The following is a 27510-nucleotide window of genomic DNA, read 5'->3' as shown; positions in this document are numbered from 1 at the left end:
CGACCAATATCATCCCTCGGGCCTAAAGGCCCTTGGGCTGATATTGATGTCTCGGGATGATACGACATATGATACGGATTTTGCCATGTATTATTCTCTATGGAAACAACTGATAATTATATTCTAAATACACAACAATTATCAACATAATTATATCAAAACTGATTTTTTTTATTTGTTATCCTGTTGATGTAAAGGCTGATGATTACAACAATGTGAGCAGTACAATAATCAGAAAATAAAATACTTTGTATGAAATTTATATAATTCCTTTGCAGTTACAGTTATTTAGTCTATTCGGTCCAATTATCAATCATGTTTATTACATATACTTTAATTTGTTACAGACATTTGCAGAACAAAAAACTAATTACAGTGGTAAGTGTATTTAAAATATATAGAAGGAACTTTAAATATATAAAGGTATATTCCTCAAGTGTTTGTTTAAATAAATGAGTCTATTTAAGACCAAGTTTGAAACCAGGTGGAATTGGTAGTCAATTTTAAATGATTCTTACATGATTTTCTAACAATTTTTCTGGTATTCATAAAATAAAAATGCACTGATCTCTATTCATCGATATTCGATGCAAATTTAATAGAACTTTGACTATTTTATGTGCATGTTATTCATGTTATGATAAATCTCAAATGTTATAAATTGTCCTTATTTCTTTAATGATTTATAAAATATTGTGTGAATACTTTAGGACATGACAAACAGGCCGAACCATACTTACAGTTTGGGCTTCCAAGTTCTGTGCTTTCACAGGTATTTTAATAATAACGACAGTTGTTTATTTCTAAATCGGTATACAAATCAAGTTAACCATAATGACAAACTTCGAGAACTGGTAGTACACCATACTGTCCTGATGCAGTTGATCATACCTTGAATATCAATTTCAGCGTCTGCGTCAAAGGAATATGGACCACCATTTGCACCTTTAATTTTAGAGAACTTGGTGTGTTCGTGTACTAGTATCAGTAATATGATATGATTTGATTTGATTTTTTGTGTATTTAATGCCACTTTAAGCGCCGCTTTTTGGCTTTCTCGTGGCGGCCAGTTTGTATTGGTATAGAAAGCCGGAGTACCCGGAGAAAACCACCGACCTTTGATAGATAAACTGGCAATCCTAGTCAATTATGATTGCAGTCGAATGCATCCGCAAGAGCGCGGGGCTCGATCTCACAACCTCAGTGTTGACTGGCTAGTGATTACAGTAGTTACTAATAAGACAACTCAGCCCCCGAGGCCCCTACCAGTTATATGTAATGGCTGCATATAGTGTGATTATTATAATGTGGGTGGTTACATAAAAACTCAGGATGTAATAATTTCAAAGGTAACATAGAGTTTGAAATGATAGGCTTCGAAAAATAAAACAAGGATTCATAAAATAAAAATGACACTAAAAACCCTGTGTGAGGATAATGAACATAATTATAACAAAAACATAGTTTATATTTTCATTTGTAACACTCCGCTAAAATGAGATTAAATATTGTACCTGCTAATAACCAATGTCTCGGGCATCTTTCAACTTTGTTTTTAATTTTTCTCCATATCTCGATTTTTCTATTTTTAGTAATTATTATGCTCGAATGAAATCTCAAAAAAGGAAAACAATTCATACTTAAAGGACTCTTTCTACTATCTTAATTCCGATTTTTTCGGTGTTAAAATGTTTGATTTTATTTCATTGAAAATTGATTTTGGAAATCATTTTCTGAATAATTGATTATTATGTTTATATTGAAAGGGAGATGAAATGGAGATATTGATAAAAGGAAAACAAGGAAATTCTCGTCGCTACAAGCTTCAACCAATATCGGAAGACACAAACAATAAAGATACGTTTGTAATGAACACATCTGAAGATGACAAAGTAATTATTGAAGGTTTTACAATTGATGATCCTGATGAAGCATTTTCGGAAACAAGGAGTAGACAATCCTCTTCTGCATCACTTTTCAGCAGTAGTAACGACGCGTCTAGTACTGCAATAGACACAACAGTCGATGATTGTAGAGTCACTGTCAATACATTTCAATCAAAGGATGAGGTTTGTATGTTTGTAAATGACAAATGTGTTAACCATGATCTGCTAACGGAGTTTTTAAGAACAGGATGTTCTGTACCTTACTATTTCGAGATGTGTACCAGTTTCGGCAATGTTAGAAAAGAGGGACGAAAAATACCAGAGGGACAGTCAAACTCATAAATCGAAAATAAACTGACAACGCCATGGCTAAAAATGAAAAAGACAAGCAGACAAACAATAGTTCACATGACACTACATAGAAAACTAAAGAATAAGCAACACGAACCCCCACCAAAAACTAGGGGTGATCTCAGATGCTCGGGAAGGGTAAGCAGATCTAAGAAGCAATCACGGGTTTAATATCAAAAATTCACTTTGGGATAGATGTAACATATTTCGATAACCAGCATCCTAACGCCTGCCACTTCTGTAACGTTTGGACTAAAATAATCGTATTATTTGGCTATCAATGTAAATATTAATATGATTTAAAAATACTAAACTTCGAGGAAAATTCTAAATGGAAAGTCCCTCAAATGACAAAATCAAAAGCTCAAACACATTAAACGAATGTAATGTGAACCCGTTCCCTTTTCCTCAATTTTGGCATCACCAAATGAGACGTTTACAATAATTTGAACTACGATAAACAACAAGACAGTTGTCAAATTTGAAGCAGGGTTTGCTAACTTTTCTACATCTGCTTACTATTCCGTAACACCTTATACAACCCTCGTTTTTTAGTGTTATTAGTATTTTGTCGTTTTGCACTTTTTGTCGCGGTGTTGTCGGCTTTTCAACAGTGAATTTTGATGGAATGTAAAGTATCTTCAGCCGTGCCTTTTTGGAAGAAAAAGAAATATAAAAATTATAAATATCAATCAAATATATACTAAGTGGATCATTATATCATTAGAAAAATAAATATTCTGTATAAGTAAGTGAAAATATTTTAAAATTTACAGGAAAGCGAAGTACCATTTCCAAAACAACACATCAGTATGTCAGCAAGAGGTAAATGTTGTTTAATAAGTCATACAATAGATTCGTAATGTAAAAATAAAATTGAGAATGGAAATGGGGAATGTGCCAAAGAGACAACAACCCGACCATAGAAAAAAACAACAGCAGAAGGTCACCAACAGGTCTTCAATGTAGCGAGAAATTCCCGCACCCGGAGGCGTCCTTCAACTGGCCCCTAAACAAATATTTACTAGTTAAGTGATAATGAACGCCATACTAATTTCCAAATTGTACACAAGAAACTAAAATTAAAATAATACAAGACTAACAAAGGCCAGAGGCTCCTGACTTGGGACAGGCGCAAAAATGCGGCGGGGTTAAACATGTTTGTGAGATCTCAACCCTCCCCCTATACCTCTAGCCAATGTAGAAAAGTAAACGCATAACAATACGCACATTAAAATTCAGTTCAAGAGAAGTCCGAGTCTGATGTCAGAAGATGTAACCAAAGAAAATAAACAAAATGACAATAATACATAAATAACAACAGACTACTAGCAGTTAACTGACATGCCAGCTCCAGACTTCAATTAAACTGACTGAAAGATTATGATTTCATCATATGAACATCAGGCACAATCCTTCCCGTTAGGGGTTTAGTATCATACCATCATAACATATATGAGAAGAACATAACCCGTGTCATGCCAACAACTGGTTTTTGAATAAATGTGTTTAGTTCCGATGCAAAGACCCTATAAGTGAATCAATATTAACGCCAAAATATGCAATCTTTAATGACCTGACAGCAGTATCGTAACTATATCCCTTCTTAATAAGTCTATTCAAAGAACATTTATAACATTTATAACAAAACAGTTTACGAAAAACAAATATGACAGACTTGAACTAACGACAACCACTCGGCACATAAAGAATGTGGCCGGATTAAACATTCTTTTGAGTGTTTAACCCTTTCCCTTACCTGGACAGTGATGTAACAACATTAGAACAAGTTTTAAAAATCAGTTAAAAAAGCCTAACTCATCATCAGATTGATACAAATAGAAATGCATCCAACAAAAACACAAAATAAAAGGTGATGTAGACGGGTACTTATACATTAAAAAAATATATATAATTCATGTAAACACTTTTTTTTATGATGAAATAGTATGGCCACCTGTAATCAAAGCCAAATTCTATTATGTTATTTATTGATATTGTTTGTCCAATTACCTCATTTCAATGGAATAGATTGGTTTTTTCATTACATCTTTATGTTCTTTCACTTCAGATATTTCTTCATCAGCAGCTACACCAACCAATCATAGATATTCGGCGGAATCGAATCCTAATATTGTACAGGTATGATCTGTATACAATTTTACTTGTTTTTACCTTTTAAGGCATCTCATTCTGCAGATGTAACGTTACCTTGTGAACCAGCACGATAAAAATCCGACTCAGTGGAGTACAATATTTACAACTCAAAGTTAAACACCAATCCATCCATTCATCCATCAAAATTCAAAATAATACGTTTCAACTTTTTTTCCCAGCTAGATACTAAAAAAAACCGATACATTTTATTTTCATAAACATTGAAATTTTTTGGAAGCCTCAGTTGAATTCAGTCGCAAACATGTCTATGTGCTTCTTGACACATGAAATGAGTAATTTTCTATCTCTTAGAAGTATATAATGGGGCTGTTATGCAGCTATCTCATTGTGTCTACTTTTGTTTCAAAATAATAGATAATCTCAAAGAACAGAAGTAAGGTTTCGAACAGCAGTATAATACTGTTGTCTTTAATTATTCGGTTTTACTTTAAGATTAAAGTGAAGTTGATAGAACACCCGATTACCATATACGTTGCTATCAAGCGAGATGACAACATTCATTTCGTTCCATCGATAGAACCCGAGTGTTGTGTATTAGTGTCGATCAGCCGTATACTCACATGATACCCAAATTTTAAATGCCAATACGAAGAAATTGGTACCATCATAAATACATCAGACTCTGTTACTCTCGTATTTAAGAGAGGAATAAAGATAGCTTGCATTCTCTGTATAGCAGTATAATCTAATAGTTTTAAGTACGGAGAGTATCGAGGACAATTCCCTGTAAGAAACAATTACCTAGCCTTATTGTCTATAATATTTTTAACGGACAATAACGATGTTAGTCATCAATCATGCTGATTAATTATTCCACATTTAATAGAATGAATTCAGTCAAGCGTACTCGATGAATGACCCCACCTACAACGATTTTGACACATATAAGAAATCGGTGAGTAGTCAGAAATTGTATCTTTGTTGCTTGTAGACTGCCGCATTAATAAAGCATTAGGATAGCATCGGGGAAAATGCAATTTAAGATATGTTCCTGTGGCTTTCAGAATTTAATGGATATTTCAATATCATATATTTGCTTTCTTCTTATACATGTTATTAAGAAATTATGAACGATTCTTAAGGAAATAAGAAAGGCTTAATAATTTACTCAGCTTTGATAAAATGAAATTGATTTAAAAAAATCATTGATAATTTACTCGGGTGTAATACAACCAAATATTAGTACGTCACAGACGGTTGTATACAACAAAAAGAGTCGAAAAAAGTCTTTCCTTGAATATGACCAGTGTAGGAAATTAATCCTGCATTTAATTGGAGTAAAACATGTCTAGGTCATAAACATATATCTTGGGTGTTTCAAACCACCATTATTTTTTCATTTGGTGTTTTTTACAGAATATTTTGGAAACTTGATTTTGCATGATTACTAAAGCTTGTACACAGGTAATAAATAGGTGAACATTTGATTTGTTGACTTACAGTGTCAGATGGTTATTTTCTTATATACAATAAAATATTATGTGAAATTTGGTCTATATTACTGGACAGAATAAAACTTTACTCATGCCAAGTGTTTTCTTATTTAAAACAAAGATAAATTCCGAAGAACAATTTGCAAATTTAATAAAGATCGAAAGGGGAAAATTGATGGTGATATTACACCTAAATAGTTTATTTCACATATACCTTAAAAGTTTAAATAGTTTAAGTAGTCACAACAATTTTAAAACACTCTCACAACAAGTTTAGCGTTCATAAAGTTTTACTTAGGCTATTAATTTTTTGCCAAGGTCTCAAATTGATTTTTCAAAATAATTAACAAAAAATGTACCGAATCATTTATAGATGTTTTTTTTGTTTTGTTCGGCGAACATCAAATGTGCAAATATTTGAAAAAAGTAAAATCACAAAAATACTGAACTTAGAGGAAAATCAATTCGGAAAGTCCATAATCACATGGCAAAATCAAATAACAAAACGCATCAAAAACGAATGGACAAGTGAAAATATTGATATGTACATGGTGCACTGATTTTAAACAAGATAGAAGACTACACGTGTATACATTAAAAGTTGGTCATTTAAAAACATTGAAATATACTTTCAATTTTTTCTGCTCTTTTCGCGATTTTCTTTTATATTTTATATTTTATCAGAATCTTTTTGTAAAAAGCTTTTCAAAATTGAACTACAATAGGCTATACATGGTAAAACATAGGCATTATAAAAGTGTTGGCTTATATGTGTGTGCTAACGTTCTTTATGTTTATATTAAAGACATAGTGTGATGACATAAACTTTCATTTACGATTGACATATTCTTACAAGCTCAAAGTTTCCTCTATGTCATTTCCAAGCTAGTTAAAAGAACAAATATTTTCGACACATGTTTCGTTGATAATAATACGTCATTCTGATTTCTTTAGTCTTCTTATCATGAAAATGCAATGTTGAATGCAGTGTTGGAGCAAAGACAATAATCATATGTTTTTCGATTTAACACATTTTCAACAACAGTATTTTAAAATACTGCATATAAATAGTGATGGTATAAACCATATTTTTAAATATTAAGAAATGAAAATCAAGTGAGAAGTTTTGTAGGTCCTGTACTGGTCCGGAGCAAATATAAAGTAGTACAAAGATATATTTTTTTATCTGACAGACTAATATCTTGAAGTGTCTTGGGTCATTTTATCAATTTGCATTTTTACGTCAACATGGTCAAAAGGACACGACTTTTGGTTGTCAATTTGCTATCTCTATTATTTTGTTTGTCTTACAATTGCTAAATATCTAATTTCAGAATCCGTTCCAGACGACAAACAAAATACCAGGTAAATCAATATATAAACAAAGCAGTGGCACATATGTGTTAAGTATAGATTTTAGCACATGTAAATTATAGATAAAAAATATACGTTGTTTATATTTAAATTTCCTAGAGAATTTCGATACCATTAAGTTTCACTTTTTTAGTAAATCAAATGAGAAAATTTTGATGGCACATTTGATCAAGAATGTCAAAAAGTTTTCAATATCAACCATTACAATTGGAATATTTGTATATAGAAATTAAAAATCATCAGCACTTACATGGGACAAAGGCTTCGACTTGGGACAGGCGCAAAAATGCTTAAACATGTTTTGTGAGATCCAAATCCTCTCCTAGATCTAGACAATACAGATTAATTAAACACATAGCAATACGTACAGTTTAATTCAGTTTGAAAGATATATATGAATATGTGTGTATAACAAACTCGAAATGCTTAGCTTTGTTCTAAAGTATAAGTAAAAATCTGCATGTAAAGGGAATTTAGGATTCGTACTACTAGTATTTGTCTTGCTACTACACCTACAATTTTAAACGTGTATGACCAGATTAAGTTTAAAATATGTAACATAGTTGCATTTATGTATTTTTAGGTAGTTTTTCACAATCTGTTCCGAATATTGCAATAGCTTCAAGAATAGACACTTGTTACGAATGCCGAAATCAAAAACGTGGTGGCATTTTTTCTTCTAAAAAGAAAGTATCACGGTCATGCACTCTGGACGGTTTCTTTTATATCACAGATGGGAATGAAGTGTCCTTAATGAAAGAAGTTCTCGATCAGAATGGAAAGGTAGGGAATGGTTATAACGTCTTTAAGACTGGTTCAATGGTAAAATATTTTATACATTACTAGATTAAGAAAGACGTTGTTAAATGTATGTAACCACAATCACTTAATAATCTTGATCACAGACTGGCAAAGAAAAAAAAAATCCAATAATTATTGGTACCTTTGTACAGATTCTTTATCCTCCACATATTTTGATGATATCAAAGATGCACAGCTCATTTAACTGTTTGCTAAACGACGCAAGGTTTTAATTTCCAGTTGTGTCCGTGTTCTGCATACAACAAATTAGTGAGTGGTGTATTTCATTTAAACGTGCAAAGAAACAATTAAAAGTGTCGTAGGAAAACTAGAAATGCCACATGGATTATTAAAGAAGGACACACAAAAAATATGGCAACAAGAAAAAAGCCGACCAACTGTCAACAGACGGAGTGACAGAACCGAAAGACAATAATAAAGTACCATTGAAACACGATTTATTTCAGATAATTAAACAACATTTTTCTTACACCTTAATACCTCACTGTACTTTTTTCCATCTCCAATATTGCTAACATGCATTTACATGTCATATTAATGTTTTGTTACCAGTCCTTGTTATTAACAACGTGTTACCAGCTTTGTTAAAGATCAAACAAGGGCAAAGAAAAACACATCAGAAATATCTTGAGCATTTTCTTTTAAGTTCTCGTTAATGTTTTTGTTCTAGATTTTTTTTGTTTAGAGGAATAACATGAATTAAGCGGTATAATACCGATTTCAATTAGGTTGGCACTTGTTCTTGGAACAACTAAAACCATGTACTCTCGAGATCAAAAAGTGAGGGAAGACTTAAAACATTTACGTTTGTTGAACATAGAATTTAAATGGGACTTAAAAGTAAAGTATAAATCAGCTAAGTCAAATCTTTGTCCTACTTTTAGTAAAACTATATAATTTGCAAATTTGAAACGACAGTCAAGCTGTATCATTCAAATAACACTCATACCCCTACGCACGCTATTAATAGGTGGATTATTTATTTATTCACTCCTATTTTAAGATAAGTATTGACTCATTGCTACATGTAATTAATACACAGGTATGATACTTATTGTATTGTGCACAACAATGATTCTTCGTCATGTTCTGTAATAGACCAAACGCTTAATTTATAACTAAACATGTTATAACATAACTTAAAGGTCCATTGGTCCGGGTGTAATTTAATTGAAATATTTCAATATTGCACATATTTTGTTATACACAATATCACTATAATATACCCATTCTTTTGTGGATAGTTGTCTCATTGGCAATCATACCACATCTTCTTTTTCATATTGTATTGTATTGTATAATGCGATATTATAAAGATATGTGTTTATGTTAATTCCTTATATTTCAGTTGGGAAACTGGTTTATTACTCCAACTGTTAACCAGCCGGGATATGCCAATTGTTTATATTTAAAAACCAAGCGGGAAGTAACTAGTTTTCCGATCGCAATCAACAAAAAGAAAAAGATGTTTTTAGATTTTAACCTGAAGAAGGTATTATTTTTTATTCATATCAATTTGTTCTGAAAAATGTATCCATTCGTTTGATATGTTTTAGCTTTTGATTTTTTCATTTGATTTGGATCTTTCTGTTTTGCATTTTCCTCTGAGTTCAATATTTTTGGGATTTTACTTTTAATAACATCATATACTATATATATATACTATATTATAGAATATTATAGACCATTGATTTCATCTAATGAACAAAAAACTACTTAAATTAGATACAGTAACTGCAGTTTTATTATGTCCTTTCCTTTAATATGCATGTTCATCGCCAATTAACTTACTTGTAATGTGTAATTCAGATGGCGAAATTGTATTAAAGTTAAAAAAAAACTTTTCTTTTCCTAATATGAAAAAATAGTAATTAAGGCACATCATAGATAAAAAGGTGATTTATTAAATAAGAAAAAGCGGGCAAAAAAATAGAAATAACTACTTGAACGATTTTAACATAATTGATTCAATTAATTATATGTTAAATTGTTTGGACGCATGAAACTATTAAACGTGTTGTTTTCATTTTTTTTTTCTTCAAGCAAATAAAGCATTACATATTCTGAATATATATATATTGGCATCCATTCTAACAAGCTATTTCCAGAAATAAATTTATGGAAGCCGGCAAAAATATTAATTATGGATACAACTCTTTCATTTAAAATGTCACTCGTTCGCTTCAAAGTTCACTAATGAGTAAATTCACAATTATGTATCAATAAATGGGGAGAATATAGGCTTTAGTGATCTTAATTAGACGTAAACCTGTAAGACATCGAAATTTTCATTCGCGCATTTGGAACTAGTTAGAAAACCAAAACAACTACAAATTTGAAGAGCATTAGGGATTCAAAATTCCAAAAGTTGTGCCTTATACGACTAAGGTTATCTTTGCCTTGGATAAGAAAGTCCTTAATATTTCGAATATTTTTTTGCAAACAGTAAATTTATAAAAATCACCATATAATTGATGTTAAACATGTTCAACCTTTTTTTTAAATTTGAAGTTTTATATGACTTTTAAATCTTTGCATAAAATAAACATACCCGCTTCGAATAACAAAGCGAACGGTTAACATTCAGATAGAACAGATATTTAATAACATGCTGCCATTCAGGTTTTATTGTAAAATGTTCGCTTTGATAGTTTATCATTTTAATGATTTGTATGGGTTGTGGTTGACATATCGTCAAGCATTCTGTTTTTATACGTTTTTAAAAGACCGGCTCAGGGTGTAAATCAAGTAAAAAAATTACCCGATATGGACCATCCAACCATTCAATTTGATAATCATATTAATCATCTGTATTTCAATATTTTACGAGTTTTCCATGTTTGTGCCAGTTAGTGGAGTTTTACAAATCAACACATTTACCATCAGTTAATATCAATCTTGGACAACCACTTCCAAGTAATGCTTTCCCAGATATGAACTTTGGAGCTGATAGCAGTGGAATTTTACTACAACAATACCATGGAGTGAAATTATAATCATTGATATATGCATTTATCAAAAAAAGTAAAATTGAGAATGGAAATGGGGAATGTGCCAAAGAGACAACAACCCGACCATAGAAAAAAACAACAGTAGAAGGTCACCAAAAGGTCTTCAATGTAGCGAGAAATTCCCGCACCCGAGGCGTCCTTCAACTGGCCCCTAAACAAATATATACTAGTTCAGTGATAATGAACGCCATACTAATTTCCAAATTGTACACAAGAAACTAAAATTAAAATAATACAAGACTAACAAAGGCCAGAGGCTCCTGACTTGGGACAGGCACAAAAATGCGGCGCGGTTAAACATGTTTCTGAGATCTCAACCCTCCCCCTATACCTCTAGCCAATGTAGAAAAGTAAACGCATAACAATACACACATTAAAATTCAGTTCAAGAGAAGTCCGAGTCTGATGTCAGAAGATGTAACCAAAGAAAATAAACAAAATGACAATAATACATAAATAACAACAGACTACTAGCAGTTAACTGACATGCCAGCTCCAGACTTCAATTAAACTGACTGAAAGATTATGATTTCATCATATGAACATCAGACACAATCCTTCCCGTTAGGGGTTTAGTATCATAACATCATAACATATATGAGAAGAACATAACCCGTGTCATGCCAACAACTGGTTTTTGAGTGTTTGATTATTTTTGTGTCCTTTAGATCAATAGTAAATAAAGCTGACACTGTCACTACAAGTGTATGTTCATTGAAACTTTTATTCTTTAAAGGGATAAGTATTAACTAGAATAAATTTCAATGCAAACGAATGTTTTCCCAACATATTTATATTGTAGTTTCATAACATTTTTGTGTTACATGACCCATCTCCTTTCAAGACATTTGTAGATATCAACGGAAATGTTAAGATATGAAGACATTTTTGCAAATCATTTTCTATATCAACGGTTAACAGCACTCTCAATACTACATTCAAGATGAGAGAACAGCTTCGCCTGTTTCTATCAAGTGGTCTTTTTTTCTTCATACACAAACATTTACTTTCGGATATAAGTATTTATTGCTAGTATTAAATAAGAAGAAATAAATAACTAGTAGATGCGGACTTAATCATCTTCTAACAACAATAATGATAGTTATTTAATAAAAGATTTTAACTTTGAGTTCACCCAGTTTATTTATTGCATTTATTTGTATTTAAATTTCATTAGACTGTCAGTACTTTAAAAGATAAAACCTGTGAATTTGTTTTTCTCCAAATATGTTACTTTTTAGCCGTGTAGATCTTACGTATAGAAAATTGATTTTATCTGCCCGTCTTTTCACAGCTGAAATCCAATGACAACATTTACATTCAAACAATACAAAGCAACATGTTTCATTGATTCGGCAATTATACTTATTAAACTCGGTTTTAACACAACTTGATTTCAATTTCCACTTTCGGACTTGATTTTTTTTCGTTCGATCTTTAAATACTAGTTGCAAGGAAATAAAAAATCAAAGATACCAGCCTTACAATGATCTCCGGATGATAAAATAACGGCAAACACATGATCAGTATACAGATACTTAACAAATGTTGCTACAGAATGATGAACAATGAAAAGTCACGTTATTTCCTTTATATCTCGCTTATGATCATAAGTTTTTATTTTAACTTTCTCAGCGAAAGTCGTTCTTCAATGCAGACATGATTAATATATGTTCAAAAATTAAGAGCAGACACAAAGGGGCAAACACAAAACCCGTCATTGAAAAAGAAACAATCCTTAACCATAAGAAACAAAAACAATACACTACACTGTAAACTCAAAATTGACAATCACAAACCCCATAAAACATGTGAGATGAACTCATTTGCTCTGAAAGTTAAGTCATGTTTGATTGTGACCTGTTGAAAAATCTATGATAGTCGACTCCGTTGTTGTCATAATCTCAGAAGAGAGGATTGGATTGTGAATGTGACAAATGGAACATATTCGTAGTAATCACTGAAAGATACTTCACACCAGTCAACCAAATTATAATGGCGCCTGTAAATTAATGCAACAGTATCTTAACGATGTTTAACAAATTTCAATAATATATTAAGAAGACAAATAAAAAACAAAAAAAAACCGGAGGGAATCACATGAACTTCAAAAGTAGCGAGATTGGTTGCGTTGACATTGAAAACTGCTATTCAAACATGACCCGCCTTGCAAGTATACACTCAACATAACAGAATAGAAAATAGTGCACACTCGGAACATTACAGATTATGGGCAACTATTACGGAATCTAAAGATATCAGACTGAAAAAAGATTTTGGTAGTGAGTTGAGACACAGACATATAGAGTGGGTCAACTAATTTATAATGGTGACCGTAAATAAAGGCAATAGAAGTATACCGCTATCCAATAGTCATAAATCGATTTACTATTAACTGACCTAAATCTGGGTCACAAACGTAAACTGAGAGAAACACGTCAACTATAAGAGGAATAAAACGGAACAACAGAAACACTGAACTGTAACAAACACATGCAGACGCCAACATTCATAGAACCGACTATTTGATAACAACTGCCAATATAGAAAGTAGTTTTAGTAATTTAAGTAATGAAGAAAAGTTTTTATTATGTTTTATGATGATAGAGTTTGTTATTTTACAGCCAAAATCTGCCATGAAGTACTTTTTAAGAGAAAGTGTATTTTATACTCGTAATAAGTGTTTATAATGTTGTCTGTTTTCTTTTGTATATAATTGTTTTTAACAGTATAGTGTTTTACGCTAAGATATATTGATATATGTAATAGATGTAATATAAATGTATTTTAATCTGTGTTTTTACAGTCTCTCATAACTCTTTTTAGAGTGGCTCTTTTATAAATTGTTAATATTATATTGTGTTGTATATCAAATGTTTTAAAGAGGTGAGACTCTAATAAATTATTTGTTTGTTTGTTTGTTTGTTTTGCCATATTCAAAACTTGGTAGTTTTATTGGCTAGCCAAACCTCCCGCTTATATCGCAATGTTAAAGTATCGCTAAAATATCAACATTACGTAACAGGAATACAGTATAAATAAAACTTTTGCAGTATCGATAATATTGTTGGTGCAGTTTTTGTGTGCGAACCACACACCTGTTAATGCAATCCGCATATTGTGAACACGAACGAGCGTAATGTATCAAATAAGAATGCAAACACTTAACAATTGGGCAAAAGGTTTGTTACTGCTGTGAAATGGGGAGTTGACAATTGGAAGTCATCACGCCTATCATAGATTCTAGTTTGAAGTCGTTTATCTGAGAAAATCAAGATATGAAAAAAGTAAAACATAAAAAATACCGAAGTCCAAGGAAAATTCAAATCGGAAAGGCTCAATTATCAAATGGCAAAATAAAAAGCTCAAAAAATCAAACGAAAGGAATACAACTGTAGTATCCTGACTTGGTTCAACAGGTAAAGGGATTTCCTTTATGCAGAAAATTGTGGATTAAACCTGATTTTGTAGCTAGCTAAACCTCTCACTTGTAGACAGTCGGAAAAAAATCCATAATGATGACAACAATGTGTGAATAAAAATTAACACACACATTAAGTAAAAATGTTAAAAATGGGGATACATCAGTCTACATTGGGCTTCTTGTTTCGGAATCATCCTTAACCTCATGTTCACTGGAATATATGAGATGAATTTTAAAGTGCTCACTAAATGTGGATTAAGTCCTAGTCTCTGTAAGAATCAGTCAATTTATAAAAACTTCAAAACTTGACCGAAAAAATCCTTATATTGAAGGTATTTCTGCGTGTCTGGTAATTTAAGAAATATTTAGATACATTTTGGATAGAATGATAGCAAATTACGAAGTTAAATGTTATTTTCTAGTGCATTTCAACAAAAACATATCTTGAATTACCAGAACAGGGAAAGGAAACGAATTTTATATTCATGCACCATTATCCATTCTAAACTTAAATTAATGTCGAGTTGAGCGGGTTTTTATGTGTCATGTTTTCATCACTGCCTGATTGTTAAGCAGACTGGCACTAATGAGAGACCGGCCAGCGTTTCACAAAAAATCGTACGATCTACGTTTAATATGGTTGAATCGCCATAGGCTGCAATGATGAACAAAAACCCATTCCTTATAGTATGCTGTAAAAGGCCCCGACATAAAAAAAAAGGTAATAAAATTCAAACAAGAGGACTAACGACCTAATGCATATAGAAAATCATACTAGTAAACAAAAACAAATACGACAGACAGCGACCATGATATTGACTACGACTGTACGCCAGACATTTATCAATGTGGTATGTAGTATGTTAAACAGTCTTTTTCATAACGATTGAAAGAGGGATGTTTTAAGACTGTCTGACTGTTCAGAGTCAAATTGGATCTGTTGTTGCCAGTGTAAAGGAAATTGACAAGTTCGTGTAATCTTGCTTAATTGATCTTAATTGAAGTATAGTATTTTTGTCAGGTGTGATAAATCATGATAGGCCTCTTTAATGAAGGGAAGTAAAACACACATTTACGGCCTCTTTAATGAAGGGAAGTAAAACACACATTTACCTCCTTATACTGATTGCTTCATTAACTTCATCGTTGTTCTCTCTCTCTCTCTCTCTCTCTCTCTCTCTCTCTCTCTCTCTCTCTCTCTCTCTCTCTCTCTCTCTCTCTCTCATTTGGAATCAAAACTGACTGTCATTTGCATGTGTCTGTAGATTCAAGTTCGTTAGCTGTTGGGGGTTTCAACTGTGTTGATTGGTTATTGTGTAGCATCATTTTCTACAATAGTTTCATTAGCACCACAAGGGTTTTCATTTTATCTCATTCGTGCTCTCGTGCATCTACATTAAATTGATGATGTGTATCAGAGAGGTCATTTTTCCATACAATCATTTTGTTAATTACCTTCCTTACCCAAGATTGACAAACTCAGTCATTAGGGCAATTGTTAATACTGTGGCCGTCGCTGAACATAAGAGCACTTTTTGAACGACTAGTTGCCATTGGTTGACAACGATAAATTGGCACTGTATTTGCCTATCAGTATAGAAACTCGTCATAGATTCCAGTATTAAAAATTGTGTATGCCAGACGCATATTCTGTCTATAAAAGACTAAACTAATCCCCTTTTCCACCGTGTCAGCTAAAACACAGATATAATAGCCATAGTTGTGTGGCTTTTATATATCTATTATATCTATGGTTAAAATGGCATCCCTATTTCTTTCTTTTTTGGGGGAGAATGTCAGTCATGTTCCATTTATCCATGGGCATTGATTGAAATGTCTTAATTCAAGCCGGCAAAATAGCATATGTCTATAGAGGTGGTTATTTTACCGGCACCATCACTATACAGTAAACTTGTTATTGTGCCTTTGACCGTTATTTGAAAAGAGGGTTGATATTTACTATTGAAAAGTTCTATGAAAATGTGCACTATCTACATTAAACAATCAAACAATTACTGATATACCAGTATTTAAATAAGAAAGCATTTAACTATATTTGAGATACATGTAATCGTTTCAAAACATATATATATATCAGTCAAAGTGAAAATAAGAATTTATAACAAGTTGAAGAAACAAACTTAATTTTGAGCATCCATGTGTTGCAATGTAATCATATTAAAACAAGTAGTTGAAATTATTTCTATCATCAGTCAGTCTATACATGTATGCATTAGATAAATAAAATATCAGATTTTTAAAACTGTATGTTATATAAAAAAAAAACACGTTAAAAATCTCATTGTATCAAACATTTTGTTAAAATATTATACAATATGACAAAGTCAATCACATACATGAGCTTAAGAAATCAAAATGTTTAGATTAAACCTACTTTTGAAATAATGGTCAGTTCTTTGAATTGCATATATATGTAAACAAAAAAGTTAATCCGGCATTTCTAAAGAAATATGCTATTTTGCCGGCTTGAAATAAAGCGCACTAGCTACGAGATACACATCACTTGGAAATTAGAATTATGTTTTTGTTTGTTCAATCATTAATTATAGTGAAATAGTGAAATGATAATTCGCTATTGTCAGCCGCCAGTGTGGTTCAATTTTGTCAAAATAAGCTAAGAAACATCGATGATGAATTATTCACTTGCAAGTGAATAATTTGACCTCATTGAATCCGTATTCATGTGAACTTCAATTCAACCCCTTAGTAAGAGATGGATTATGCATGTGTTAGGCTATTAAAAGAAAATAATGTCAGCATGGAAAGTGAAACAAGGGTAAATCATTCGATTTACTGATTCGATCTTATTCAAAGAATCCGGCATTCTAACACAGCCTGTAACATGTGTATAAATCAAATTGAAATCAAATCAAATTGAAATCAAACAAATGTAAAAAATAAATCAATTTGCACGAGGTCCTTGTATCTTTTTATATTTATGTTTATGTTTATATCGTGTTGTGTGACCGTCGGCTGATGACCACTCATGACTCTCAATAGTTATTTAGATGGCGTCTAGACTAAAATTAACACGAAACGAAGCTACATATTATCGAGACCATGCCCTGTATCTTGTTTATTTTAGACTTTTTATAATTTGGATAAATGTTTTACATTGTTATAAATCTAATATATCACTTTGAGACAAATCGATGAACATGAATTTGACAGCTATATATAGTATTTTTGAATTTTCGTTTGGTTTGGTTTGGTTTGGGTCATTGCGTTTTTCTCACGGTTGTAAAAATACAAAAGATATGTAAAATAAAATCAGGGATAACAATAATATAAGCACGTGATTGCAACCGACAACTATGTAATAGTTTTGAAGTGCGTTGTTGTTCATCCTATTTTTGAGGGTCCTAATCACACCTCTAGGTTGGATCACATGATCAAGAAATGTCAGATTCGATGCAATGACATGTAGAAGTAGAAGTTCCTAGGGACAGTTGCAGTGGAATTAAGTCTTACGTATGATATTTTAGCACCAGCAATTTCTATAATATTCGTTTATTTTTATCTATAGGACACTCGATTTGCGAACAATATGAAAAATGTTGCAGGAAAAAGGGATATGGTTAATCCAATATTTAGACTTCTTTAAAAAAATGTAAACATGGTAAAGGAAGATCCTTATACATAATTATGCATGAGTATTATCCCAATATATAATGTGCAAAATCAGAGTTTTCAATGCAATACTTTATGAATGTAAATCAATCTCTTATTTGGGGCAATTTCCCCATGAGTGCACGGGGAAATTAATACAATTTGTACAAGCCTGTTTAGACTATAATTGCATGCATAGGTGTCCACTCCCCCAAATTCAGTAGGAGAAATTTATCTATTTCCAAAATTCCAGGAACATTCCCTGATGTGGTCATTTCTTATGTAAGAGTTTAAATCTCCCTTTATTATAGAGCTTTTGAATTCATATGGCTAAGTTGAAAGGTTTACCAGTCAGGGGACTTACTTAAATAAGTGATTTTCTAAATCACTGATTTAAGTAACACTATTTCCATAAAGGTTGGAAGTTAGAGTTGTCTTTCTTAAATAATCACCTATTTAAGTAGTACAAATTAATCACTAGAAGAAGTGATTTAATTTTACTGTAGCTTTAAATAAAGAATACTAATGATCCAGGGACTAATTATGTTTCTAAACTTATCAGAACCAACATCTGTGTTGTCTAGGATGACCAGGTCATTTCAGGTGATGACCTTGTACTGAATCTAGGATAATGACATAAAAATCACTTGTTTAAGTATCAGACCTCAATTTCCTTCCCAAAAATCACTTCTTTAAGTATCATTCTTTTAATAATCCTTACTAATTTCAACACACCCCGAACAGTGAGATTTTTATCGCGAACAGTAGAATTTTATTACATAATCTGAAAGTTCATTATGTAAAGCCATTATTATAGCATTTTTTCAACTAAAATAGAATTTTCAGCTAAATGATAGCATCAAAGGCAGAAACCTTTCTACTTAAAAGAAGCAAAAAGTTTATTTTTTTTAAATTTTACTAATTAAAAGATATTATTTAAACCTATGTGTTAAAAATTTGGAAAAAAATACAAAATTCCAATTTGTGACAAAACCACGATTTTGCTACTCAAATAAGTGATTTAAAAATCACCTATTTCAGTAAGTCCCCTGACTGTTTACTGGTAAATGATATTTGCAATTGGTAAAATAAGTTCAAACTGAATTTAGTAGTGAACTTGGAGATGATACAATTTGCTACAAAATGTTACTAATATTTGGTAAACAAAATGCAAATGTGCCTTCCTATGTTATTGAAACATCTGAAAGTGTGCAAAAGGCTTCTAAATCAGCTGCTGTTATGTTACTAAAACAATCTAAAATCTATCTAAAAAATAAAAATGAAATATGGAACGTGCATTTATTTTGTTATTACAAATAACAGTAAGTGGCCTATAAAATGGCAAAAAACATTTATTGGACAGTAAATATCCCTCTTAAACATTTTTGTTGTTGGGAGATTGCCACTTTGTGCATGTTCTGAGGTTTTTAAAAGTGACACGCACAATTCATATAATGTTTTGCATTTCTTTACAGTTGTAGTAATTACGAAACTCAGAATTTATATTTTGAAAAGCATTTTATTATTGTATTTTCTAATTTCATCTCATTTTTTTGATAAATAAAAGATAAATTTGTGGAAAAATTTCAGAATTTTCGTATTGATGAGACAAAATCCCTATATACTCTTGAAAACTTAAAGCAAAAGAACATACATGTACCACCTCACCTTTTTTGAATGTCTTTTATCAAGGTTTTTCTTCTCATTGTAATGTTCAGCTGTATTTGACAAAACCTTTCTGAAATTAGGGTCTTAAATGCACTTTAAATTCATATTTTAATTGACCTTTGATTTGAACATAACTGATTAGTCTATTGTAGGAACAGTATTTGTTATATTAATGTGTCCGATAAAGTAATTTGTTGATAGTCATGATATTACTTTAAACATGCACAAGTGTAGCATTGTCAACATTTAACAAAGCATTTTGCTAGAAGTCTTGAAATTACACAAGGTGTCGGCTTCTGTTTCATAGTATACATGTAGCTCTAAATGAACTTATCATAGATACTTAAGTTAAAAAAATTGTATGCCAGATGACCCTCAAATAAAAACATTAAAAATTACGCTCCACTGACAAGTCTTTTGTAGAGGGGTGGGATTGTGTACTGTAAAAATGCTTTCTTCTCAATAAGTTGCTTTAATTTACAGCTTATGATGAAGTAAAGGAACATTGAACAACCAAAAATGTCTATTCCTGTAGTTCCAGGAGGAACAGCTGGCTCTGTAGGCTCTGTAGGATCACCACAGAGAAATGTTGGTGTTGCACAATCTCCAAGAACTCTTACACAACCACAGGAAACAAAGATAGTACAGGATATTCTAGGTATGACATTACTTATATATATACAATATGTGAAAGTGCTGAATAGATGCTTTCCACCTTCTACAATTATTTTAAAAGTATGCAAATTTGGGATAAAAAAAAGTGTCAATGTCAAATTGATAATGCTTTTTACAAGCTACTGTAATGACCAACTAGCTGGGAGCTTTAGAGCCCACATGGTTACAGTCTGATGGTAGACATGTCATCTTTTCCAGACACATTATACATGTATGTACATGTATCGTAACCTTGCCATTGAAAGAGGAAGATATTTAAAAGTGCCCAGAGATCAAAGAATTTGTGAAATCTGTAAAAGTGGCGAAATTGAAAATGAACAGCACATACTGCTACACTGCAGAGGTTACTTCAGTATTAGAGAGACTTTTATATTAAAAATGTTCAAAATTACAGGAAAAAATATAACCACATTGTGCGATAAAAATAAAATAAATCTTATACTTAATAATACATCTTATACGGCACTAAAATTATCTTCCTCTTTCGTAACAAATTGTTTAAATGCAAGAAGTAATCTATTGCAATAGATTTTCATTATACCTTTAATCTTTTATTCACATATAAATATAATTGTTTGTATTTTACTACCATGTATTGCAAATTGTTTATCCATTCGGTCATTACCATTTACTGTAAATGCGTTTGTGCCAATAAAATATTGTCTATTGTCTATGTAATCTGAATCAGAATAAACTAATTGTAATTATGAATTACATGTACTCACTTTGTTTATTTATAATTGAACTAGCTATGTTCATAGTAAAGTAGTAGAAAAAAGCAGGTTCAAAGTCTTTGGTTATATAAGATGGGATTGGCAGCAAATTCATTATCTTCTACATTTGTCAGAAGTACACCTAATTCAGATGATTATCCAGGATTTTGAATAAAAGGAGAGTTGAAAAGGGGGGGGGGGGGGTGCAAACAAGGCACATTAGGAGAGGGACTTGTAAGATGTCTATGCAATAGTTTGCATAAAATATATGTAGCTTCATTTTGGGAGTCCAATTTTTGGGTAAAGATTGCATGAAATGCACTCAAAACCCTATGTTAATGACTTGATATCTTAATCTTCCAAGGCTTATAATTATCACTACCTTTTTGATACACAAAATATAATGCATTGATCATAACATTCTATTCGTCCTATCCATGAACATTTTCAGAAATGTATCATTATGATATATGCTCAGATATTCAAATCACAAAATAATGTTACAGTACCTGTCAAGAAAATTGCATATATTTTGCAAGGTACAGCTAGGAATCTGATATCTGTTCTAAAAATATAAGTGATGTCATTGTTAAAGTCATCTTTAAAATTTGAATTTATCTCCCATTGTCCAGAATCATAGTTGAATGAATCAACTACAACCGATTCTTTATTGACAATGTTATATTTAATTTTACTTCCCACTGATAAATTAAGGCAACCTTTACCCTTATGTGCTTACAAGCACTTTGATTACAAGAGTGTTTAGAGGCGTTCTCTGACATAACATGTAAATAATAAACACTTTTATGAAATGATGTAAGGTTCTCAGGGATTGGTAAGCCAAATTTTAAGCAAATACATCGACAAAAATAATTTGAATGTATCCTACTAAAAATGTGAGATTCATGGTTTTAAATTCGTGTGTATTTTTCAGATTGTATTAATGAGATGAAGTCAGAATTTGAAGATAGTAAGATACCTATTGATGATGATAATCAGCAATTGCAAAGGTTTTGTGCTAAGTTGGAGTATCTGTTTCAGAGCAATATGAAAGGTATCTTGTTATGTTAGATCAGGCTGATTCCTTGTTGAATTTGAAAAGACTGGAACCTAGTGTTTTAATTCTTTCCTGCAGCATCTGTAGACTGTGTAGCTGCTAAATTATACACATTGAAATATAGTTCCAAACACTTCTTATGCTTATGCTAATATGCACAAATGAACTGTTGAAAATTGAGGTTATATCTTAAGAGCAGTTTATTGAAGTATGAATTTCATTAATTTAGTTTTGTCAATTTGCTAGCTAATTTTGCACCTTTTTTTTAATTTAAGTAAGAGTGCCGATACAAAAACAGTATGATTGACAACTATCATATTCAAGAAACCATTAGATAAAAATGTGAAGTTTTTAAAAAAATCTTTGTTTCTAGAGCCTTTCACTATTGAATCTTTATTTTGTAATTTCTGTAGTTTCAATACAACTTGAAGTTGATTATCTGTTCCTTCTATTGTTGAATAGATTGATTGGTCTAAGAAAATGTCATAAGAAATAATGGTGTATTTTTTTTGTCTGGGTTATTTATGAAGGTATGAATGCCCTTTACGGTAAGGCGTCAAACAGTAAATTTAGCTACTGTTAGGGTCTAACTGGTCTTCGTTTGTCAAAATTCTTTTTCAAGATTTGTCAGAGGTCTAAAATAATTATTGATACTGTTTTATTTTTGAAAAAAAATTAACATGATTCATTGAAATCAGTTGATTTTTTTAATCGTCTTGACAAAAGTAATTTTATTGTCATACACCAAAAATTACTGTTAACGTCATTGGCAAGATTTTTTACTGTTACATATATTCCTTATTAAGGCACCCCCATATATATACAAACTGCACAAGTGTACCAGGATGCAACTTTAATTCTTACTGTAAGGTAAGTACCTGTTTTTACATTTGATCAAACATATCATTTCTGAGTTTGTTTGATATTTTTCAGAAAAGAAGAACTTGCTCGGAAGAAAAAAAGATTACTGGGATTATTTTTGTAACTGTCTAGGAAAAACAAAAGGCATTAGTGATGGAATAAGATTTGTCAAGAGTATATCAGAGGTCAGGATATTTCCCCTAATTAAACACTTGATTACATTTCAAAATATCATTGGGGATATTGATTCATGGTTTTCATTCTGGTAAAATCTGTCAACTGTTTATATTTTAAGTAAAAAAAAATGTTTTGCTATATTTTTTCAAGATATTTGCATCTCACATCTGAGACAACATCCTCTTTCTTTCCATAAATAAATGACCATATATGAATAAGAAGAGATTTGGGTAAAAATAGAAAGCCTGAAACTTTATGCAGAAAATTTGAACTCTGTGACAAATGTAAAGTTCCCTAACAAATCCTTAAATAAAATGATAATGATTTAAAAGATTTATTGTATATTTGAAGAAATTACAATGTTTGTTTGCAAAGAAAATTTAGTTCTAAAAAAGATCAATTCTTAATGTTAATTTCCCCAGTAGGTAATAAACTGTTAAATGGAACTCTTCAAGGCTCTTCAAGGCTCTTGCACTTTCTTATTTTTCATCTTGTTCAATTTTTTAATTTCAGTACAAGACATCTCTTGGCAAAGGAAGAGCATTCTTAAGGTTTTGTTTAGTGCACAATAGAATGGCTGATAGTTTACAGGCCTGCATCATCAATGGAAAAACAACAAGGTTTATATATATATCAAATATGACCACACTAAATACTGCACATTAATCACAACCTTTATTAAGTTCAAAATAAATCTCTTAATATAAATGTAACTGTAATAGAAAGGAAATTTTATTGTAGCAACTTTTTGCCAAGAATATGACATGCATATTAGAACTTCTCCCATTTCAGAAAGAGACATGCTAAGTAGTTTTTTACAGTCTGTATTGCTGGCAAACACAATAGTTGGTTGAAAAAATCTTGCAGTTTATATTGGAAAGTAACAATAATTGACAGAATTGCATCAGTTGTTCATACCATGTGTAGTTGTAGAGGCAAATAAACAAAAATTGTTCATCCCTATTAAGCTTCAAGGTAATGTGACAGAAATTATTGTTGTGAATATTGCTGTCAATTTATGTCTACTGTTCATTGTTTGTTTAAATTTTGGAATCTGTTCAAATGAAGCCATCAGTCAGGTTAGAACAAACATTTTGGCTGTCATTTTAAGGGTAAATAGGATATTTAGTATAAAAAAAAATTATAATTATCCCAACATAAAATTGAGATGGAAATGGGAATGTGTCAAAGAGACAACAACCCAACCATAGAAAAAACAACAGCAGAAGGTCACCAACAGGTCTTCAATGTAGCGAGAAATTTCCGCACCCGGAGGCGTCCCTCAGCTGGCCCCTAAACAAATATATACTAGTTCAGTGATAATGAACGCCATACTAATTTCCAAATTGTACACAAGAAACTAAAATTAAAATAATACAAGATTAACAAAGGCCAGAGGCTCCTGACTTGGGACAGGCGCAAAAATTCGGCGGGTTAAACATGTTTATGAGATCTCAACCCTCCTCCTATACCTCTAGCCAATGTAGAAAAGTAAACGCATAACAATACGCACATTTAAAATTCAGTTCAAGAGAGAGTCTGATGTCAGAAGATGTAACCAAAGAAAATAAACAAAATGACAATAATACATAAATAACAACAGACTACTAGCAGTTAACTGACATGCCAGCTCCAGACTTCAACTAAACTGATTGAAAGATTATGATTTCATCATATGAATATCAGGCACAATCCTTCCCATTAGGGGTTTAGTATCATACCATCATAACATATATGAGAAGAACATAACCCGTGTCATGCCAATAACTGGTTTTGTACAGTTCACATATTTACTTTATGAACTGTAATAATGATTTTTTTTCATTGCAGTGAATGGTTCTATCCCCAGTCAATATGGTTACACCAAGATAGGAACAGTGTACTAATCAGTGCTTTATATGATTTAAGTGGACTGCAGTTTGACCTTGCTTCAAGTGGATATGACCTTGACAATGCATGGCCATCTTTTGCAAAGTAAAGTATTTTGAATTTTCTGATTACTTTTGAAAAATAAGATGTAAGGTCATGAACTCTACAAGCTATATAATTAAGGTACACTACAACTTTGTACTTGTTTGGCCTTATAAATATTTTGATATGTGCGTCACTGATGAGTCCTTATGTAGACGAAACGCGCGTCTGGCGTACTAAATTATAATCCTGGTACCTTTGATAACTAACTACAAGATACCAGATTTTTAAATGATTATTGATACTGTAAATGATCTGCAGTGAGTTGATTGGTGAGTGCAGTAAATATGCCAAAAATTTCATATTATGTCAATAATTGAAATATAAGTTTGAAAAAAAAAATGTGAAATGAGAACTAAAGAGCAACAACTGAACAGGGTGATATATGTGCAGGCAAGTGTAATAAACTATTGATTTAGTACAAGACATTTATTTGTTATTATTATTTTCTAGGAAGAGTCTTGGGTCACATCACACTTGGAATATGCCATCGAGGACATCAAGTATGAGTAGTTTAATCAGTATTCCTGGGCAGGTAAACTTATTTAAACTGAAAATCAAATTAAGAGCTTTTCTAAACATAAATGTTATATGTGGTAGTCATACAATCAAATTTTTGCATGAAAGGGTAACGTTTTACTGCTTTTAAAGCAAAGCAACAAAATATATGGTTTGAATACTGTGAAAGTACTTTTATTCGTGGGGTACCAATTTTGTGGTTTTTGTGGATGACTTAATCCACGAATTTAAGTGTCCAACGAAATAAAACAACCATTGTCCAAATCAAGACATGAAAAGATCCCCATGTAGGTTTGACTACTGATATGATCTATAGAATATATTGAATAATGCAAAATCTGAGAATACTTTAATAGCAATCACAGACCTACAACTGCATGCAGGATTATACCCATTTAATCCTTAATAACCTAAACTTTACAACTTTTGATCTTTTAATTCTCACAAAAAATATTTTCGATCGATGAAAGTCAGATTTCCGGTATAGATATGCTTGTATGATAAATTGTTCATTTTGTATCCTCATAGTTCTCGTACATATGGGAAATAATAATTTAATGCTTGGCTTGATTTTGATAAGAATTATTTTACAATTCAGGAACGTTTATAGGATTTTTTTATGTTACTGTTTTCTTTAGGTGACATGTTTATGGCCTGATTAACACCTTTGATGGTCTTAATTCTGTTGATCACTTTATCTGGGGTTAATTAATATTGTCACTATTTACAAGGGTCAATGTTTACTTTGCAATTTCTTTCAATCCAGACTATTTGTAACCTTCTATTCTAGAAGCTATAATTTTTCAATTATATTTTTAGAAAACTAAAATCCACGAATTTAAAAACCCACGAACATGTAAATATTGCTCAAACCACGACAATTAATACCCACGAATTAAAGTACTTTCACAGTAGTTACAGACACCAAATATTTTTAAAACTTCCTACTAACGTTACATATTGTTATAAGGAGTTGTTCCACTATAAAAAGTAAGAATAACTTAAGATTTTTAATCTAGATTATTTACTTTAGTCAAAATGAAAAAAAATACAAAAATGTGCAATAGCACAATGATACAATGAAATACATGAACCAACGACGACTGAATAGAGACTCCTGACTTGGGACAGGCACATTAGATCAAATTTGGTTAAACCCACCATTTTCTTTGGAAAATGTCTGTACCAAGTCAGGAATATGACAGTTTTTTTACCCCATTCATTTTTCCCCTTTTTGAATTACCTTCGAGTTCTGTATTGTTGTTATAATTTTATGGCTCATGTTTTACTTATTAATATAGCAGGATGCATCACTGCACAGATTTAACTTATCTACAACACCTGTTGACATGGATGATTCTAGTCACATGAGTCCAGGATCACACATATCAGAGAGGATGCATTCATGTGTGACAGACAACACAGAGACACATAAACAAGAATTAGAAGTTTTACAACAACCAACTGAATGAGGTTAAAGACAGAAACCAACAAATAACAAAGGAACATCAAGAACTTAATCAGAGGTGTATATTCAGAAACATATAGTATATGAATTTCTTTAATTACATTTAAACATTTTATCCTGGAAAGGTGGTAGGGGCAACAACATCCAATATAAAACAACTTGATTTAAAAACATTATCTTATTTGATGAATTTCCTTTTTTATCAGTGATTTGTTGCACATTTATTCAAAAGGAAGGGATCATTTTGTGTCATCCTCCTCCAGGTTGAAGGTCATGTGATAGAAAAGGATAG

At 31.5% G+C, this 27510-nt stretch overlaps 2 protein-coding genes across 3 annotated transcripts; both read left to right on the top strand.

Moving 5' to 3' along the window:
• Nucleotides 1–347: 347 nt before the first annotated feature.
• On the top strand, nt 348–11040 carry LOC139506398 (uncharacterized; the record flags this gene model as incomplete). Its single annotated transcript, XM_071295450.1, has 10 exons — nt 348–378; nt 711–772; nt 1767–2069; nt 3014–3062; nt 4309–4379; nt 5242–5310; nt 7183–7213; nt 7806–8005; nt 9393–9536; nt 10894–11040. Coding segments are annotated over 10 exons (1107 nt in total), but the record flags the coding sequence as incomplete, so codon positions are not given.
• A 6840-nt stretch (nt 11041–17880) lies between these two features.
• Nucleotides 17881–27274, top strand: LOC139506395 (FYVE and coiled-coil domain-containing protein 1-like). Of its 2 annotated transcripts, none has more exons than XM_071295449.1 (8): nt 17881–17971; nt 20261–20435; nt 22100–22219; nt 23156–23268; nt 23774–23880; nt 25091–25234; nt 25685–25766; nt 27055–27274. In XM_071295449.1, exons 2-8 carry the CDS (start codon nt 20297–20299, stop codon nt 27220–27222), a joined length of 873 nt encoding a protein of 290 aa, XP_071151550.1. In that variant the 5' UTR covers nt 17881–17971; nt 20261–20296; the 3' UTR covers nt 27223–27274. The 2 variants fall into 2 exon arrangements, with proteins under 2 accessions (XP_071151550.1, XP_071151549.1); XM_071295448.1 differs by having other exon boundaries at nt 27052–27273.
• Nucleotides 27275–27510: the final 236 nt, after the last annotated feature.

Source organism: Mytilus edulis, unplaced genomic scaffold (assembly GCF_963676685.1).
Source record: "Mytilus edulis unplaced genomic scaffold, xbMytEdul2.2 SCAFFOLD_840, whole genome shotgun sequence".
Lineage (NCBI taxonomy): Eukaryota > Metazoa > Mollusca > Bivalvia > Mytilida > Mytilidae > Mytilus > Mytilus edulis.
The sequence above is the reverse complement of the archived record's forward strand: the minus strand, read 5'-3'. Positions and strand labels throughout refer to the sequence as shown.

Coding starts and splice junctions, on each gene's coding strand:
- LOC139506395 (XM_071295448.1), top strand. CDS start 20,297: ATGTCTATTCCTGTAGTTCCAGGAGGAACAGCTGGCTCTGTAGGCTCT. Junction 20,436..22,099: donor GATAGTACAGGATATTCTAG/GTATGACATTAC, acceptor TGTATTTTTCAG/ATTGTATTAATGAGATGAAG. Junction 23,269..23,773: donor TTGTCAAGAGTATATCAGAG/GTCAGGATATTT, acceptor TTTTAATTTCAG/TACAAGACATCTCTTGGCAA.